Source organism: Enoplosus armatus, chromosome 3 (genome assembly GCF_043641665.1).
Source record: "Enoplosus armatus isolate fEnoArm2 chromosome 3, fEnoArm2.hap1, whole genome shotgun sequence".
Taxonomy (NCBI): Eukaryota; Metazoa; Chordata; class Actinopteri; order Centrarchiformes; family Enoplosidae; genus Enoplosus; species Enoplosus armatus.
Genome location: NC_092182.1, coordinates 19,946,689 through 19,965,526, shown reverse-complemented (window position 1 = coordinate 19,965,526; position 18,838 = coordinate 19,946,689). Strand labels below are relative to the sequence as shown.

General features: G+C 38.5%; 1 protein-coding gene across 1 annotated transcript; it reads right to left on the bottom strand.

The window, feature by feature from the left end:
• Positions 1-4,061: 4,061 nt before the first annotated feature.
• On the bottom strand, positions 4,062-17,142 carry gls2b (glutaminase 2b (liver, mitochondrial)). Its single transcript, XM_070903085.1, has 18 exons — positions 16,967-17,142; positions 15,878-15,977; positions 15,651-15,772; positions 12,752-12,881; positions 12,277-12,356; positions 11,735-11,898; positions 11,065-11,123; positions 10,088-10,120; positions 9,927-9,985; positions 9,704-9,770; positions 8,952-9,002; positions 8,642-8,818; positions 8,344-8,475; positions 7,736-7,828; positions 7,589-7,650; positions 6,924-7,000; positions 5,269-5,332; positions 4,062-4,886 (listed from the first exon to the last, which is right to left on the bottom strand). Exons 1-18 carry the CDS (start codon positions 17,140-17,142, stop codon positions 4,730-4,732), a joined length of 1,803 nt encoding a protein of 600 aa, XP_070759186.1. The 3' UTR covers positions 4,062-4,729.
• Between the last annotated feature and the right edge of the window lie 1,696 nt (positions 17,143-18,838).

Below are 18,838 nucleotides of genomic sequence, written 5' to 3'. Positions count from 1 at the left end.
ACAAAAAGATGTGATTAGTCTGTGATAAATGTAGAGTCCCCAAGACTTCGACATGAGCTGACTTCAAGTGATGAAAAGAGGCTCTAAAACAGTTCAGAAAAACACACTACCCTGTTAACTATTAAGTAGTTAATACCATTGTATCCCACTTACAATGTCAATTGCATATAAATAACACAAATGTGTTTATCAACATATAATAAGCTGAGTTTCAGAATCTGCATACCCAGGTGATGTGGATACAAACAATAATCAGTGTTACTGCAAATGTACAAGTGCTAATTAAGTTAGATTCAATTATTGAAAATCACATCTCATCACGGCTGACATTAATATTTCAGACTGCATGCAAATATATAAACATAATATTTCCTCAGATGGTCATATTCACATGTTTAACTCTCATGCAGTCTATTGTTATAAGCGTGCTCTACTAGATGCTTGGTCCTGTTAAAGGGTCATGGAGGGCTGCAGTCCATCCCTCTCTCATTGGACTGAGAGAGATCAGAGTCACTCATAACTGAGCAAATTCAGAATACTACACCACCTCTCAGATGGATGCCTTATTCATAACAAAAAAAAAAAGGAAAGATCCCTTGAAATGTGTGAAACAGTTTGTCAAACCATCTCCAAACCTAGAAAATCCCCTTGGCTGCCTAAAAAAGGATTTTAAGTCAATCAAGTCACAGCGGAAGGAAAGAGCTGTCAGAAAAGATGAACTGGATATCAGAGGGAAAACAAACAAACAAAAAATATCAAAAGCATGAAAGGAAGCGCACTATGTCTTTGAAAGTATTCTTACAGAAAGACAAACATACGCGTAAAGGAACTGAATAGTAGATGCAATAAAATAATTATTATTTTATTATTACTATTTGCCTTTTCTGAGATAAACTCTGAGAAAAACACACTTCATTCACTACCTGCCAGTGTTTTCAATGATGCATTCATAATATTACAAATGAGTAAAGTAGAAATTAAATCCATTAGGCCCATGCTGACTCTGCGGTCAGATAATACACCGTTCCATATTACTGTGGAAAACACTGTTGTGTCTCTGCAGCTGTGTGGCCATATGGTGGTGATGATGGCTTCTCATCCTACAGTAAATGCCTGTCATATTGTCCTGCTGTAAAACAGGCATCTGGTGTAAATTTAATCTAAGTGGAACACCAACTGCATGTTTAACGAGTGTGAGGATCCAAACTTGTTTTATGCTTGGAGTGAACCCCCCCAAGTGCCAAAAATGTTTAGGAAGGAGCTTGTATAATATTATTTTTATTATTTTTATTTTTACTGAGGTATTAACATGTAAGAAGCATTTTCATGTTGTAACTGGTTTGGGTGGATGTATTTTAAGTACTTATATATATACTGTTGGGTACTTTAATCTGCAGTGAAGTAAAAATATAAAGTAGCAGGAGTATTGTACATCAAAATTGTACTAATGTTTTCACTTACTTTCCACAACTATCTACAATAAGAAAACAGAGAGGATTGAGATATTAAGTGCCAGACTGTCTTCACACTGACAACAACGGCTCTTTAAATATTTAATTATCTCAGCACATCAGTTTGAGAAATCCAGCCAAGATTGTGAAACTAATTACAGTTAATTACATGAGTTAATCAGCACAAAATGAATGACCAATATTTTTTTTTCTCCACTGATAGAGCTGAATAAACATGTTGATGTATCTGTAATATTTCTGTGAGGAGGTTATGTTGTCTACTTTAATGAGAAACAGTTCACTTGTAGGACTAATTACAACCCATTCTGCTTAAATTTGTATGCTTGATTAATCATATTCCTGTGATGAAAAATGTTCACCTCTCAATCTAACTCACTGTCAGGGGTAAGCTAAAGTGAATTCTGCCTAATATTCTCAGTGCCCTTGATGCTGTTACAATCACTTTTGGTACTTTCTGTTTGACTCATTGGTCTCCGCAAACCAATCTTAACTCCCACTACAGCCGGGCTCCAGTCCCTGCCAACTAACCTCATCTTGTCCCATAACAACCTCTGTTAAATCACTGCACACACTTCCAGTTGGACAAATAAATCATCACTACTGTCAGGGTGGGAAATTAGTAGGAGCTAGCAGACAAAACACTAATAAGATTTTGGCTGTGTGTTGGAAATTTTGCTGGTTGATTATCTGCCACTTTGGAAGATAATTGGCAAGTAATTGGAGGTCTTCAATTCTGTCGGAAAACACAGCGGTTTTGTAAACTCTTCATGTGAGAATAGTCCAACAATTTCATTACCAGCACGAAATGAAATGTTTCCCATGCTCACCATCTTAGTTTAGTGTGTTAACGTGCTAATATTTGATAATTAGCATTAAACAGAAAGTACAGCTGAGGCTGATGGGAATGTCATTAGTTTTGCAGGTTTGATCATTAACAGAAACTGGACAAATTAAAAATTTGACCTGATGCTGGCGTCAGATGAAAAGTATACGCATCATTAACGTTATTACAGTTCATCCTCTGGGGATCATGAACGTCTGTACAAAATATCATGGTAATCCATCAAATAGTTAAAATATCTCAATCTGGTCTAAAGTGGTGGACCGACCAGCCAACAGACCAACATTGCCATCCCCAGAGCCAGAACCAGTCTTCAAAAACCAACTTGCTCTATATATAACAGAGGCAATACAGATTATATACGAAAACATGACTTAAACAATTACACATCACTTAATTCATATGTACTCTCTCCAGCCTTTTCCTTACTCTTCAGGTAAAAAGCTTCTGGGGTTCAATTTCATTCCAAATCCATTCAGGTCTTCTTTCATTGTTCTGGTTTCAGCAAACCTCCTAAATGCCAACAAGTTCAAATCGTCCACAAAATTAGGTTGTACCAGGCTGCCATGGTGATAAAGAGACCCAATCTATTTTGTCCAGGAAGAGTACTGGATTCAAGACTGCCATCATCGTGGAGAGCAACAAAAATGTGTCTGCAAGAACCCAAAGCTTCTACCATGCAGTCAACGAGTTGTCGATTGTATTGAATGTTTCTGAGAAAACAGAGAGTACCATGCACACTGTTTCACTCTCATCAGTGGGCTCACATCGATGAGAAAGTGGGTAGCAGGTTTTCCTTTCATTCAAAATGATGGATGTCTAAATTTTGTGCCATACTGCTCAGAAACCAGTGCAGTGCAGGCCTTACCCACGCAGCAGCCATATTAGTCTAACAATTACATTTGAAATAAACACAATGTGTGAAGTTCAGAGCGGTTTCAAAGAAATTAATCAATATTTTCTTATTTGCTGGGGGCGTGCGTCTTGTCTGCCAAGCTGAACCAGGATTGCTCAGGACCAGCATGGTCTGCACAGGTGGCAGCAGTCTCTCTGGATGTCAGGTCAGCCTCACATAAGCTCTTTTCTGCTCCATAATGTTCTTTTCCTGCAGAGAGCTGCTACATCTGCTGCTGTGGGTTTACCAGTTGAGATCACAAGAAATGTGTATGATGGGGGAACAGTGCCATCTGGTGGAAGCCAGGAAACCTGAAGCGCATGTGCTACCCTGCATCTTCGCCTATATCAGCACCATGAGCCAGGTCAGTAAAGGGACAGTCTGTCAACACCGATTAACTCTGAATCTATAAATAAAGAGGGAAAGTCTGTTAAAATGAGCTGGCCATGACTCAGCGTACATTCGTTTTATCCTTTGTAGCCAGAGTTGGATGCCTCTTATTACATCGTCCGTTTCCTAAAAAACATAATAATTATGCAAAGCACACTCTTCTAATTATGGCATTTAAAACAATTCAGTAGCGACCACCTCCTGACAGCACCAGACCTCTCCTGCTGCTTTGTCATCATGTATTCCTACATTAAGCTGATTTAGTACATGCTGCTTAATATCTAATAACAAACTGCATGAAGCATTGAGTACCCTAATAAAATCAAAACAAAATGACACTATGGGTGGCAGATAAATAAAATGTTTAATGGATGACTTCAAAGTCAAAATATTTCACATAATAAAACTCTTTGGAATTGTTTATGCAGAGTTAAAATGTGCATAAATGTTATGACACTGTGTTTATTAATGTATTTATCAGGAATCCAGTGTACCTATTTACAGCTGAAGAACATAATATATACAATATATCCGAAGTTTATTGGGATCATGTACAATTCCTTCCCTTGTCTCCCTTTTACAATAAGCCAAACTTGAGATTCTGCATCCAAACTTACCAGATAGTTTTACATATTTAAAAAGGTTTCAACAAGGCACAATAATAAAATCAGATAACAGTAAAACTGTACTGTTGTAAGTAATGAGAAGCTTTATCAGTATAAATATCCATCTTTTGAGTTTATCAAATCCCTCCTCAACAATACCGAGACCCTCTGCTACATATTGAATCTTACCAAAAAATGAACATTGTGTCCAGGCTGATGATATATTCCAGCAGCACAGTCTACAGAGTCTGTTCGCAGCATATGTTATTGTTTACACAAACCTGCAAATGTTGAATTCTGTCGGCCTGCTTATTATGTTTACTCTGCCTATTGTATTTTCTTGTCTACTTTATATTCCATTTTCCTTTCCTGCAGTTTGCATAGTTAATTTGTGATTATATAGCCGTTTTCGGTTCTTTGTTTGGCACTCATTTTATGTGCTACAAATGGACCTTCATATTTCAAACCTTGACAGATTGCACAAATGTCCTGACGTGTTACAGTTTGAAGACTCTATTTAAAGACGTCACACCATGCCCTCGATGGTGTCCAGCTTCGGGGAATGCTCAGCCTCAGTGTGCTGTGTTTCCTGCTGCCTGCAGACCTGCTGGTAGTCTTTCAGCAACTTCACCATCTCTTCATGTCCGAACTGCATGGCATCATCGATGGGCAGGTTCCCCCACCTGCAGCAGCAATGAGTAAAGGTACAGATGAAGAGAGAAATCAGCAGATTAAATTATGGAGGAGAATTTTCAGCTGCGCATGTTTAAGTATTCAATTATGGATTCAAATACGCCAGGTTGAAATATACCGGAATTATCCTTTAAGTCACTTTAAATACCTACTCTGTGTGGTCCCACTAAGATTAGAAATCACATTCTCAGGAGACAGACGGGAAAGAAGAAGAAGCATCTAAATATCAGTAATGCTCAGCAAAATAGGGATAGGAAACTACTTTATCGATTCTATCTGAAAACAACAAAAAACAAAGTTATTGTGATCACGTGGAGCAGTGAAGAAATTCAAAGCTTAAGGATAAAAAGACAGACGTGATGCTGATCTCACCTGTCTTCTACAAATGGATCAACTTTGCAGGTTTCAGTGAGGAACTTCACTACTTCTATGTGACCTGAGATTAAACAGGAAAGACAAGAGTTTATAGTTTCCCATCAGGGAGAAGTGAATAGAGACAATCTTTTTCCTGATAACTCAGAAAACACTGTTTTCACTTTGGTGTCAAAAAGCAAAGCAACAGCTACATACCCCCAAAAATCAAACCGCCACAAACTAGCCAGCTCTTCACGATTTACAAATGTATCTAATAGTTAAAAATACAAACTACATGGAAAAAAACAAACTGATGTACGATTATTCCCGTCAGTCACAAGCCAACTAAGAATCAGATTTAGGAGTGCAAAGCTCTGCCTCATTTGGAAGAAAACAGCTATTACTCTCATCTTTACCTTGGAAACAAATGACTTGCTTACAAGGCTCTTTTTGAAAAATGTTACTGTTGAAGACGCTGCAGCGGAGCATTAAATCCGTGCTGTGAATAAACTTAGACCACAACAAATAATCGACCATATGGTGCTCTGTAAGAATCTGTGAGCTGATTCATTTGTATAGTGTGAGCCAAAGGTGCTATGCCTCTACAGTTAATCACAAAAACAAATGAAGAGAAAACTAATGCAACACTAATTACTGCTGTGAGTGTCAAAACAAATAATTTTTCGGTGTCAGTCACACATAAACACAAAATCTCTAATCTTTTTTGCCAGATGACACATTGAGATGAAAAGTTTGGAGTAGAAAAACTTTTTTATACAGAACTACTGAGTGACTGAATGATTAACAGGGTGTAAGTGTCATCATACAACGCCAACAAAACACAATTATCCTTTCAACTAAGTTTAATTGAAGTGGGTATGTGATAAAGATGCTCTCGTGATGGTGTGTCAAGTATTTTAAAGCTGAAATCTGTAATTTTCTACATGCTGTCATCTTAGAGCCACAGCGAGCATGTGGTGACGGACTTGTTATGCTGTCTCTCCTCATCATTGCTGGGATCCAGCAATCTAGCAGAGTGAAATGTCACACATATCACACCTGTTCCATCAACCGGGACAGAATGGGACAAGTGTGACCTGACAAGCCACTCAACATTTCCCTGCAGAGTTAACAGTGTCTCCAACCAAAGAAAATTTCAGCTTTAATAACACACAGTTACACACTTAGCTGAAGGCCCTGAACACCCCACATCAGTTTTCACTTATTCTGGTGAATTAGATCTCTGCTCTGTGGGGGGAGCTACGCTGAAACAATAAATCATGAATTCATGAACAGCAACAAATATACACGCCCACACAGTCCTGAGAAGAGGTCTAATCAGTGAAAAGTGAAGTGAAAACCCCTGTGTATCATGGTGTATACAGCAGGGCCTTTAAGTAGTTTGTGACTGTTGTGAAAAGTTATATTCGATATTTTATTTCGTTATATTTTCTGTCATTCTCTCATGTTTTATTGGAGTTCATATTTTTCTGCTTTTTAAGGCCTTCTTTGACCTTTGAGAGCTGAGGATGCTTTTGTGCTAGAATGTTTATTTTTGCCCAGTGGTCTCACAGACTTGCTGCCTGACTGCTTTATAGTTTGCCAAACAGATTTAGTGTTGCTCATTCAATAAATAATCAGGACCACAAACGGACAGATCGTGGGGAGCTCACCCTCTGCTGCAGCGATATGTAGCGCTGTTCGAGAATCATAGTCCTTCAGGTCCATGTCCATGGATGAGAGAGAAAACCTGCAGGAATACATAACAGTACTGTTCAACAAGACTTCTGTTTGACACATTAAATGAAAAATAATCAACAGAGTAAAATAAATATAGAACTACAATACGTATTTTAACGAATCAACATGTAAGTACCAGTATGAAGAGTTATTTTTAGTTATGTAGACACATTTTGTTTATTAGACAGAAACAAATACAGAAATTACCTTTTACATTTGAGAAATGTAATAATTCTACTTCACAAAGAGATATAAAAAAATAACTTTTCAAAAAGTCATTGTTGTGCAACATTTGTCATCATCACATCTCAACCAAACTGAACACCTGTTGGAGATTTTGGACCAGAGTGTTTGACAGCGCTCTGTATAACCATCACCAAGACATCAAATGAGGGAATATATTTTGGAAAAATAGTGTTCAAATCTATGGCAAGCTGCATTGAAGCTGTGCACTGTACTAAGACACTTTATGTTTCTTTTTCATTGCATTTGTCACCCATCTGTACATTTTTCAGTACCCAGGCCTGGTGTTAACATGCTGAAGGCCATCTCTTATACAGCATGGCACAAACAATGATCAGGTTTGCTGGTAATGTACCTTCTCAGGGCTGACACATCTCCACTGTAGGCGGCGAACATCAAACTGAAAACAGACTTGTTCTGCAAATACAGGGAGGTCACATTAACAACAGAGGCACAAACACATTAAACACACCGGGAAGAACAAACTAACAAAGCAACAAACCCTGTCGTCTCCATCCTGTCTGCGAGGGTCCTGCTTCTTTACAAAGTGCCTCAAGTTGTCATAATTGTGGAAATTGAAGAGCGACACAAGCTCCTGAGGATGATAATATACAGTATGATAGTTAGAGGAAAAAGCTGGAGGACTCATGCATTATCTAAATATTTTAAGACATGGAAAACTATAATGTGAACAAAACAAGGTCTTTATCAGAACAGGACAAACAACAACGGTTTAACAGAAAATTCAAACCTATGAAGTCACTGGGATGTAAAATCAGCATCTTCCACAGTTTGTTCTCTGTAAGGCAGCTACAGAGTTTACAACTTGATGATATTGATTGTTTGAGCCTAAACTTTTAGGTGTCCATTGTTTTAAGAGTCAATTTATCTGTGAAACTAAGCAGGTCTTTATTGATTAAAGCCACTACGTGTCAGATTTGAACATTTCTGACTTTGGCGCCATCTGGTGGCAATATAAAGAAAGACACTTTAGCAGACAGCAATGACAAAGACATATGCCATCAGAATGATTTGATGCACATAGTGGTCTTATCTAAGCATTTCCTCCTTCACCAGAAACAAAAGACAAACTGTAGCTCTTGGTCTTGCCTGACAGAAGTGTATTCCCCGGACACTGTTTCCAACTCTGTCCAGTGGAGGAGACCAACACATCACTCCCATGACGTTGGGGATCACCAGCAGTACTGTACCGGACACCCCGGATTTGGCAGGCAGGCCCACCTGGGAGACGAGAGCAAGAGGCTGGATGTGGGATTTGTTTCAGGTCTAAGCAGGCCTGTTCTTCACAGCGTAGGCTAAGTCATCCCACTGAACACTGATTCATCTTTTTTATTTCTGTTGTCAGCGGGGCGGTGAGATGGCACAGTCACTCCCTCGTGTTACTTACATGAAAGGCCATCTGGCCAGAGAAGTCGTACATGCCACATGAGTGCATGAGACTCAAAGTATTTCGCACCGCCTCTGCACTCAGGACACGCTCGCCTGTGATAGGACAGATCCCTCCGTTGGCCAGAGTGGCAGCCATGATGCTTCCTGATTCGCAGGTCACCTCAATGGAGCAAAGCTGACACCAAAACAGAATCCACTCATGGTCAAAACTATTGAAACTATTTTCATTACAGCTAAATCAATATCAGGCAGCACAAGAACAACAAAAGGCTGTTTCATGATTCTTCATGACTGGCAGAGCAGTTTACCTGGAAGTAGAAATCCAGCGCATCAATCATTTCTGCTCCCGGAGGAAAACACTGTTGAATGAAATATGATCATCATGACTATTTGATTGAAGTATGCTTACCTAGCAGCGTTCAGATATACTATGATTCCTTGGCCAATGCCAAATGTAGTTTGGCCCCTCAGATGGGATCAGTTTTTCTTGCTATTGCCCTCAACGACACGGATCCCAGGGTCAAAAGGTCATGCATAACCCCTCTAATATGATAAAGTGGCAATACACAGAGGGGTGTGGGAGCTGCATGAAGAGGCCACGGAGAAGGAATTTCAGTTGGCCTCAAAGATTGTTGGTCTAGCAAACTGATGACGGTAGCAAAAACGGATGGAGGGATGTTTTTGATATTTTACTATAACAGTTTTGAAAAGATTAAATTGCATTCTGAGTCTAGAGATAATTGTGCTCACGAAACCCTTTCAAACTGACGATGGCGAATGACGGAAGATTGCTCCACTTTAAAATAACAGTTTTCACCGTTTCTGATGTTTTATAGATTAAACGATTAATCAATTAATAAAGACAGTTGGCAGATTAATCGCAAAATGAAAATACAGTAATAGTTTGTTGCATATCGATATCTCATGTCATAAAAACAGACATGTGAATGCAAAACACTCAGTTGGACAGGTATGTAAACATTAAGTTTTATCTCAAACAGATGCAACAGAATATAAAAGGCTTTAATAATCCTGCATATTTCAGCATTCTGTGACTGACCTTCTTCTCTTTCATGTAGTATCCAATGGCAAAATTTCTGTCGCCGGTTTCTTTTTCTGACTGGAACCTGAGACAGAGAGGCAGAAGGGGTCAATACTGAAACATCAATAATGCAATAGGCCAGTGGACAGGCAATTTGCCTAACACGGTCTCCCAATGTAGATGTGATAAACGAAGATATGTTAACATAAAATACCTCAAATGTATTTAACAGTACACTCACGTGGCATTGCTGAACCCAACATACTCTTGGCCAGCCATCTTTTTCACAAACTCCATAACCTTGGTGAACAAAAAAACAAAATTGCATGTGTACTGCGGCGTATTTGAGACGACTGAGATATTCATATTCATGAAGAAACAGAGAGGAGGCATCCTACTTACATAGTCAAACTTCTCTGCCTTATTTGAACGAGGCTGAAAACAAAGAGAGTAATTTGCTTGTTGATTGTAATTGCCACACTAATAGCCATTCACGTAGTCATGAACACTGAAAATGACTTCCGTACTACTCATTACACAATGTGCAACAATACATGAATGTATCACTGATTGCATAATTTAGAGTCCTATTATTAGCTGGTACAGCAAGAGGAAAGATAGACAGTAATCATAAACCCCAGCGCTCAGGTAGAGTTAAGGGAGTATCTCACAATACAGGACAACAGACAAAAAAAACATACCACTGTTCAGTCAACTATTCAGTCAGTAAGAAAGGATTTCTCAAAATATTTCATACATAATGATGTTTTGATACATTAATAACTTGTTACTGCTGCTTTAGGACATTTCCCCCAGGCTTTGTCATGAAGTTCAGGATCACATCAACAGACTCAGTCAACAACCCGCAGCCTCCAAACTAGAACATACTGCACATTACGGGGGCCATATGGGGCTGGTGGCACTTCATTATTTAGCATAACTCAGGGATTTTATATAAAAACAAAAACAAGATGAATATTTTAGCAGAATCAGTTTGAATACTTGGCGCAGCTCTTGTAATGAGAAATGCGTTTTTAAAGTTACAAAAGAAATACAATAATCGACTCATTTGTTCAATACATATGTATGCAACAATCAGCAGAAAACATTTTAGTATGTTTAAATCATTTGGCCTTCTACAATCAATGACTGACTTTCATGTGTCGAGTCCAACAAAATGTAATGATACTCCACAAACTCCATGACCAGTGGGAATCCTGTCACTTTCTGAACATAAAAAATGGAAACACAATCGAACGCTCGTGTGACTCCAAAGTACAAGTAACAGTTTTTAGACTTTTTACTAACAGGAGAGTGATTTACTGTGTGTGCTGACTCAACGATCACACACCAGGCTATGTTCATGTCCATCTGTTTACCTTGATAAGAGAGCTGATCACTATGGCTCCAGCGTTCACCATGGGGTTGTGGGGTTTATCTGGGGAGAAAGGACAAAGAGATAAGACACAATGTTGAAGAGTTCTATACTAAATTCTATACTAAATGACACATTTGTTCAAGGGGTGTTTGAGCTCTTTAATCAATGAGTCAATCTAGTTAACTGTCTTTATTATCTAGTTCAACACATATCAGACTTCTAATCGAACTAATAACTCACTTCAAAAGCTGCAACTGATTGTAAAAATAGTTGCAGATTACGCTTCTATTATCGACGAATCGATTAACCAACCAAGCTCTAGAGCTGGCATTATTATGTAACTATAAATGTGAAAGAGAGAGAGAGAAGAGGCCTGACCTTTACAATATCCACAGCAAGAGAAAATGATTGATTTCTGATGTACGATTTATATTTTGAGCCTCAGACCACAGCTACATTTTTATGCTTGTTTGGTAGCAAAAACAAAAGCTTTTAAAAAGACATCATGTGGTGAAAATATGATGAAATGATTCTCAGTTTCAGCTGAAGGAAGACGTGAATCCATCCAGTGAGTAACACCGATGCAGTCAGTAAATCATATAGCTATCTCAAGAAGAGTCATTCCCTCACACCGGGCGATGTAAGCAGGACAGCGTTGAGGCCTCACACACCTTCGTCATCAAGCGAGAGCATGTTGAACTTGAGTCCACTGGGCTCCATGCCGACATAACGGTGGACCTTCTCTGTTCCCGCCTCATGGACGGCGATGGCGTACTGCAGGGGCTTCACACAGGACTGCAGGCAGAACGGCTGCTTGGTGTCACCTACCGAGTGCCTGGAGGAAGGAGACAGAATAGACATCTAAGACCCAGAGAATGTGGAAAATAATGTTTCCAGTCTCACTGTTATCAACATCACAAGATATTGCAAGAAGAAAAACAAGTTCATTAATAGCAAGCATCAGTAGTTGTTCTGGAGCTTTCGATCATCTCACACGGTCTTCCTCAGCATCAGTCAAATCAAAACGATCTCAAGCCAGCAAGGACGTGAAGTCTTTAAAGTGCTCAGGAAATGTTTCATTTGAATATCTAGAATTCAAAAAACTCCATCTACTGAGGAAGGTCATGTGTTATAATCAACGGCACTACAATACCTACTAAATGGACCTTGTGGTGAGGCTGTTTTTGTCGAGTCACAAATCTGTAATTCTTACCTCTGGCCATCCACTGTGCACAAAGACACACCCCACAGTTCTGGGCTGAACTTGGCCAGCTGGGGGATGTAGTCTGCAACCTAAAGCCAGAATACACAAGAGTCCAATCAGTGTGACTCTTACTAAAGGTACTGCAGCAGAGAGATGGAGTAAGGAGGAGTCCATATGAGGAGCATCATAATTCCAAACATCTGCAGTGTTAAATCTCATGCATGCTAATACTGGGAGAGCAGCATGATGATTTCAATATTTTTAACTGTAGATTCTTCTTGACTATATCATATAAATATCACAATATGTGAAACAGCTATAAAAATCAGTAACCACATGTGTGCACGGCTTAAACAACATTGTTACGCAATACATTTCTAAACTTCTTGTGTTATTCACTCAAAAGCTTCACAAGACCTAGAAATTATAGAATGACTTTTCCATTTCTGTACAAAAAGGAAGAAACAAACACACACATGCCTACCTTCCCATCACTTTGGTTTTGCACTCTGTTGTAGATTTCATTTATCTTTTGTGCAAACACGTCAAACTCAGGGATGATAAATTTCTTTCTGAAGGCCTGGATCAGCAGGACGATGTTTCCACCGACACACCTGAAAGAAAAACAACATAACGAAGAGGTACTCAGGAGCACTTACTGTAAATGAAACACTTTCTTTGATATTATGAGTTTTTTTCTTTACAATTGGTAACTCACATTTCTCAATACTGAGTTTACTTTTTCAAAACTCTTTAGCATAGCAGAAGTCAATGTGGACTTTTCATTGCTTTGACACAAAATGCATTCAATGACCACATTCATGAACTGTTTTCTCACTCAAACTCGACCACCACCAAATCTCAGTGTATTTCCACTGCATTTTGCACGTTTGTTACGTACATGTTACGTACTATTGTCAAAACTGTTAAGACAACACAGAATTACTGTAAATTAGACTGCAATTTGCTACATTCTGCAACTGCATGAATAAAATAAAATACAATTATTTTTTAATTAAAAAATTAAAAATGAAAAAATTAAAAAACATGAACTCCTAGTTGAGACACTGAGCATCAATCCTTGATGACCTCAATGAAAGAAAGGGGGCAAGTGAGGCAGAATCCCAAAGGCTTTGTAACTGTATGGGACAATGTGGTGCTTCACCATCTCCTCCAGAGAGTGGTTTACAGGCCATCCCAGGATGGTGTCACTTTCCCTTCCACTTTACTCTCCATTCCTCAGCCCCATAGAGGATACTGCAACCTCATGGAGGTGAAAAGTTTACGACCACCAGCCACATGATCAGATGTCCCTCTTGGACGCAATGAATACTAAATGTCTGGACATATTTGCAGAAGATTGGCAGGGAGGGACCAGGCATTCAAAAAGATTATTTCCCAGGTGAGTTACAAGAGAGGACATAAGGTGTGATGTTGATGAGAACATGCAGAAGGCAGGGTTGACTAGCACTGTTACATTTCTATAGCTGTAGCTATCCTATACAAGTATGTATAGTGAATATGTAGAGTTTTGTATTGCATTACTGGAAATACTTTAGTTTCAGTTTGGTCTCGTAGAATTACAAAAATGAAAAGAGCTTTGAAAAAGTGCACTCAGTACAGGGGTTGTGTTACCAATTTTAAAAAAACTGTAACATAGTACGTGTGTGTGTGTGTGTGTGTGTGAGAGAGAGAGAGAGAGAGAGAGTGTGTATGTGCTGGTGTGAGTGCAGAGCAGCAGCTGCTAGTGCTCAGTCTGAGCAACAGGCCTTTGCCTGGATCATCATGACAGTAAATAAAGCTGATATGTCCTAACACACAGTCCATAACGCTGACTCTCACACCTCCAGGTTTTTGACTAACCAATTTAAAAGGACTATTTCACCACATGAAGTACAATTTAGGACTGTATATGCATACATGTTAGCTTATAATGTTAACAAGAACGATTAATGACTTGTTTTGGCTAGCTATACATTAACCAAAAGAGACCACTGTGCTAAGAAAATGTTTTTTGCTATTATTATCTTTTTGCTATTATTCATTAAAAGGTAAATACCAGATTAAGTGCAGGTCCAAGAAATGACTGTTTTCCTTGAAATTATTCAGGTGAAATTAGTTAATACCTAATAATCTTAAGTAATTTCTGTATTGAATCGCATTATATTATACAACCTATCCTCCCATCATATACATGGGGGGTTGGGGGTTAATGGCATGACCCCTCTGCAGTATTATAATCTAATTAAAGCCCACCACAAACTACAACCTTAAAAACTACCACAGAATTGAATCAAGACCTTTCAGTCAGTCTCAACTAAAATGTTAATGTAAAACATTCACAAAAGTATTAATTACATTGCATTGCATCATAAATGTGTTCATCATACCGCAGTTCTGACTTCCTCCACATCCTCCACGTTGACCACATTATTCTTAAACGTGTCATAAATAATCAGAAACGTAAAGTACGTGTTGAAGACAGGGGCAGAGAGACAGCCATGTCTATATACAACAAATCCTTCATTACAATGGATTGTTACTGGAAGGTCAGACTAAAAATAGTTTGGTCTCATGCCTGCACTGGGTGGTGAACGGAAAACAAAACACTATCAGACAGCCAGTGTTGAGATTCAAGACCGTTTGCCATTGACACTCCCAGGAACAGGCAAAAAAGTGAGACACATGTGGTGTTATATTTCCTGCCAACTATGTGATTAAATCCATAATTCTTGAGAACTGTTGCTCATTAAAGTTGCCCAAAGGTTGTGTCCCTGCTGATCCATCAGTTTATATAAAAAATGGGAAATCCTTGATTTGTGGGCTTTTTGACGAAGCACACACAGAAAATAAAACCACAGCACTGTGCTATAGCATTGTGTTTAGGATTTTACTGCTGGCTAAAAAAAACTCCCAACTATTGTACTGAAAATATAATGTATAATGTGTGTGGCGCTCAGGATGAAGACATAACTGGACTTGCTGCACACTGTGCTCAAAGAGACAGTTCACCTTAAGTCTGGAGACACTGGCTGTAGATCATCCCAACAGAGTGAAGCCCAGCAGCATTTGGTTTGTGACGATCAAAGTAAAAAAACAAATCTGCTATTGTGAATTACATAAAATGTATTTCCCAGTATAAAAGGGCCCAGTTTGTAAGATGATGAACACCACAGAGCTCCACTGCATTGGGGTGAGGCAGAGCCAGTAACACCCTCAGCAAACCACAGCAGAACTGTCTGGATGGCGAGACTACAGGTATAAGGAAAAAATCAAATGTTAAAATCTGCACCTACATACTTTCTAGTTCTCTAATATTGTTTATTAGATTACTAATTAGCTGATCATTTGATTCAGTCCTCAGCACTCCTCCACTGTCTCACCTGTGGAAAAGGTCTCTGTCCATCATCACCTCGCCCACAGATTCCTTCACAGCCTGTCGAAGCTTCTCCATGCAGTCCTTCAGACGAGGGTCTGAGGGGTGGAGGCCAGTTTTCTTCAGGGCCTGCACACAACAATGGAGCAGATGAAAACATAATGACGATAGATAGATAGATAGAAAGATAGATACTTGTTTTGGGGGTTGGGGAGTGTTTCTTTAGCTACTTACTGAGGTAAAGTATGAAATGGGAACTTGCTCTTTTCCCTCCGTGATGGTGTAGAAAAGCATGTCTTCCACTCCAGAGCTGGGGGGCTTTGAGTGGACACTCCTGATGAAGTGAAGAGGAAACTCTTGAAAACAGGAAAGCCATCGTTCTTCTCTCAAGAAACAACAAGATCAAGAACTTTGTCTGTCAGTATGACAGAAAAAGACTGTATTCCTTTTGTATATGTGATTGTCCTCTTGACATCCTATATCTAATAATTCTGCAGGTTCTTTTTATCTTTATGGGGTTGTTTTATTGTATACAGGAGATTTGCTCTCTTTGAAGCTCTGTCTCATGTTGCTTTAAAAACTCTAAAAGTGCTGATTGCCTCATTTATAGCTGACACATGCTACTAACTGACGCTTGGCCTGATATGACCACGTTTGCAGTAGTAAATGTTCATTATTTACTCTGTACATCCCGTGTCCTTAATATACAGTATAACTATTTCTATATTTTGACATGCAGTGCTGGAATGTAACTAAGTACATTTACTAATGTAAATATTAAATATAAATATTTTCTTTTCATGCCACTTTATACTTCAACTCCAGAGGTAAATATTGTATTTTTTACTCCCCTACATTTCTTAGAAAGCTTTAGTAACTTTAAGATGTATTTCTTTGCATAAAAAACACATGAAAGTCTCAAAAACCATGATGCTTTGTTCTAGATTAAACTCCCCAAAAAAGAAACATTTTATGGTTGTGAGCATTTCCTGCATTTGAATTATTTAATTTATTATAATTATGAAACATGTGTTTTTGTTTAGATATTTCTACATTGTACCTTTATCTTATATACTTAAGTATTAAATAAAAGTACATTTTCCTCATTATACTTACATACTTTTCCTCAAGTAACACTTTCAATGCAGGGCTAGAGTATTTTTACACTGTGGTATTAATACTTTTACTTAAAGGATCTGAATACTTCCACCACCACGGTTGCAAACTGCAAATATATGTGATATCCAAACAAAATATAATCCAGATCAAACTTGTTTAACGGTGTGAGAGGATCCCCACCAGCAGGGACGTGTTGGCACTTACATTTTGGGATGGAAATGATCCAAATGCGCAGGCGGTCGTCGCTGGGACGCCGTTGGTGACTTGGTGCTCAGACAACATGCTGCTGGCTGGATGATGAAAACCTTCTTCGCCGCTTCTGTGTTTTTCACGATCAGTTGCGCAGAGTTTGACAGACGCAGCGCTCTCAGACAGTTCATGGCTCTGATAGTTGGACTGACAGTGAAGAATACGGGAGGTAACGCTGGCGGTTCTTGCTGCGAGGTCACTGACTTTCAAAACACAGGGGGAAGTTTTGCTGCCTTCAGGTGTCGTCGGGAATTTTGGCTTTTCGACTCATTAACGGTTTTTTTTCGCCAAACCTAACCGACACGATATAGCTTGTATTGTTATATTGTTATAATAACTATATTGTATATTGTTATGCTAATCAATGATATGCATAATATGTATGCACTCCAATATATATAAAGTAACTCTACACTACATTACTTAAATGATGAAGCCAAAATAAAAGTTTGGTTACTAGACACTTTCGTTATTAATGACCAAACCTGACCAAAGAATAAAGAAAACTTTACGAGGAGCACTTGAATGCAGCAGGGAGTCTATGATAAACTACAGGCACAACACCTCACCTAACTGACAGATACAGTAGCCAATCAGGAGCTACAAATGTGTTTTGGGAATAGTTGTCTGCCACGACACGTCTGTACTGGATAAACCTAACATTTTATTACCACATAATTCAGTATTATGAATGAAACAGTATCAGAGTGGCCTGCACCTAATTTAGCTATGTTAAAATCATAACATAACCCCCCAGCTGTCACTACCTCTTCATGGAGATTCATTAAGTCTGAGGAAGCCTTTGACCTGTTGTGTAACAGCACATGATCCGCCAACAATCTTCTGTTTATTATTATGGTCACCACCAGCTGAACCTGTTCAGTACATCCTGTCAATCGCTTAACTGATAACTAACTGAACTGATAAAATGAACTGTCTAAGCGACGGAAAATGTTATCAGGGCAAATAAAAGTGAATTAAATGTATGTGAACAGAAAGATCAGTTGTGACGGCTTATATTTGAACATCTTACACACCATAAAATACGAAAGATATTATTAAAACGACAAAAAATGTTATTAGCCAGAAAAATCTAGATATTCTACAGATTATTTATGCTTGTATAATCTCAGCGTGCAGAGTAGAGTGGGACAAATACCATGTGCTATTCATATACAGTACACGGCTTTTCACTTGGTTTTTCATAATATTATACTGTTTGGAGAATAATGCTCTCTTGTGTGTAGTGTGTTGTGTTTTTTCATAACCTTATGTCAAGTTTTAGCACCACCTGTTAATTTCCAGTCAGTGGATTTCAGTGTTGCACAATATAAACTCATGTTAACTATGAGCAGGCAGACTGATCTGAATGCTGGTGAAGCACATTTTGTGGCTTGTTCTAGTGTTTCTGGCTTTCAGCGCGAGTTTCTGTATGAACATAACAACAAAATATCCTTATTCATACTGGAGCAACGCAATCAAAACATGAAAATGACCTACATGTGCACGTTTTCATATATGCATATGTTCGCATTCAACAAGGCTATTTAGAAACCATCATGATGTGGCTGCACATTGTTGTAACCCAGAATGTAAACATTTTTTCATGGTAGAGCTTTTAGTAACTTCTTTTATTTGTGTCCACAATAATGCAGAGAAATACTGTTTCTTGATATTAAAATTCTGTTTATTTAGCCTCTGATGTTCAACCACATCCAAATCAAGGGCCATAAATAACAGCATATTGTTAATAAACAACACAATAATTAAACAGTAAATTATACAATACAGTTTCATTGTTTTCTTTCATATTGTCTAAATGTCTCA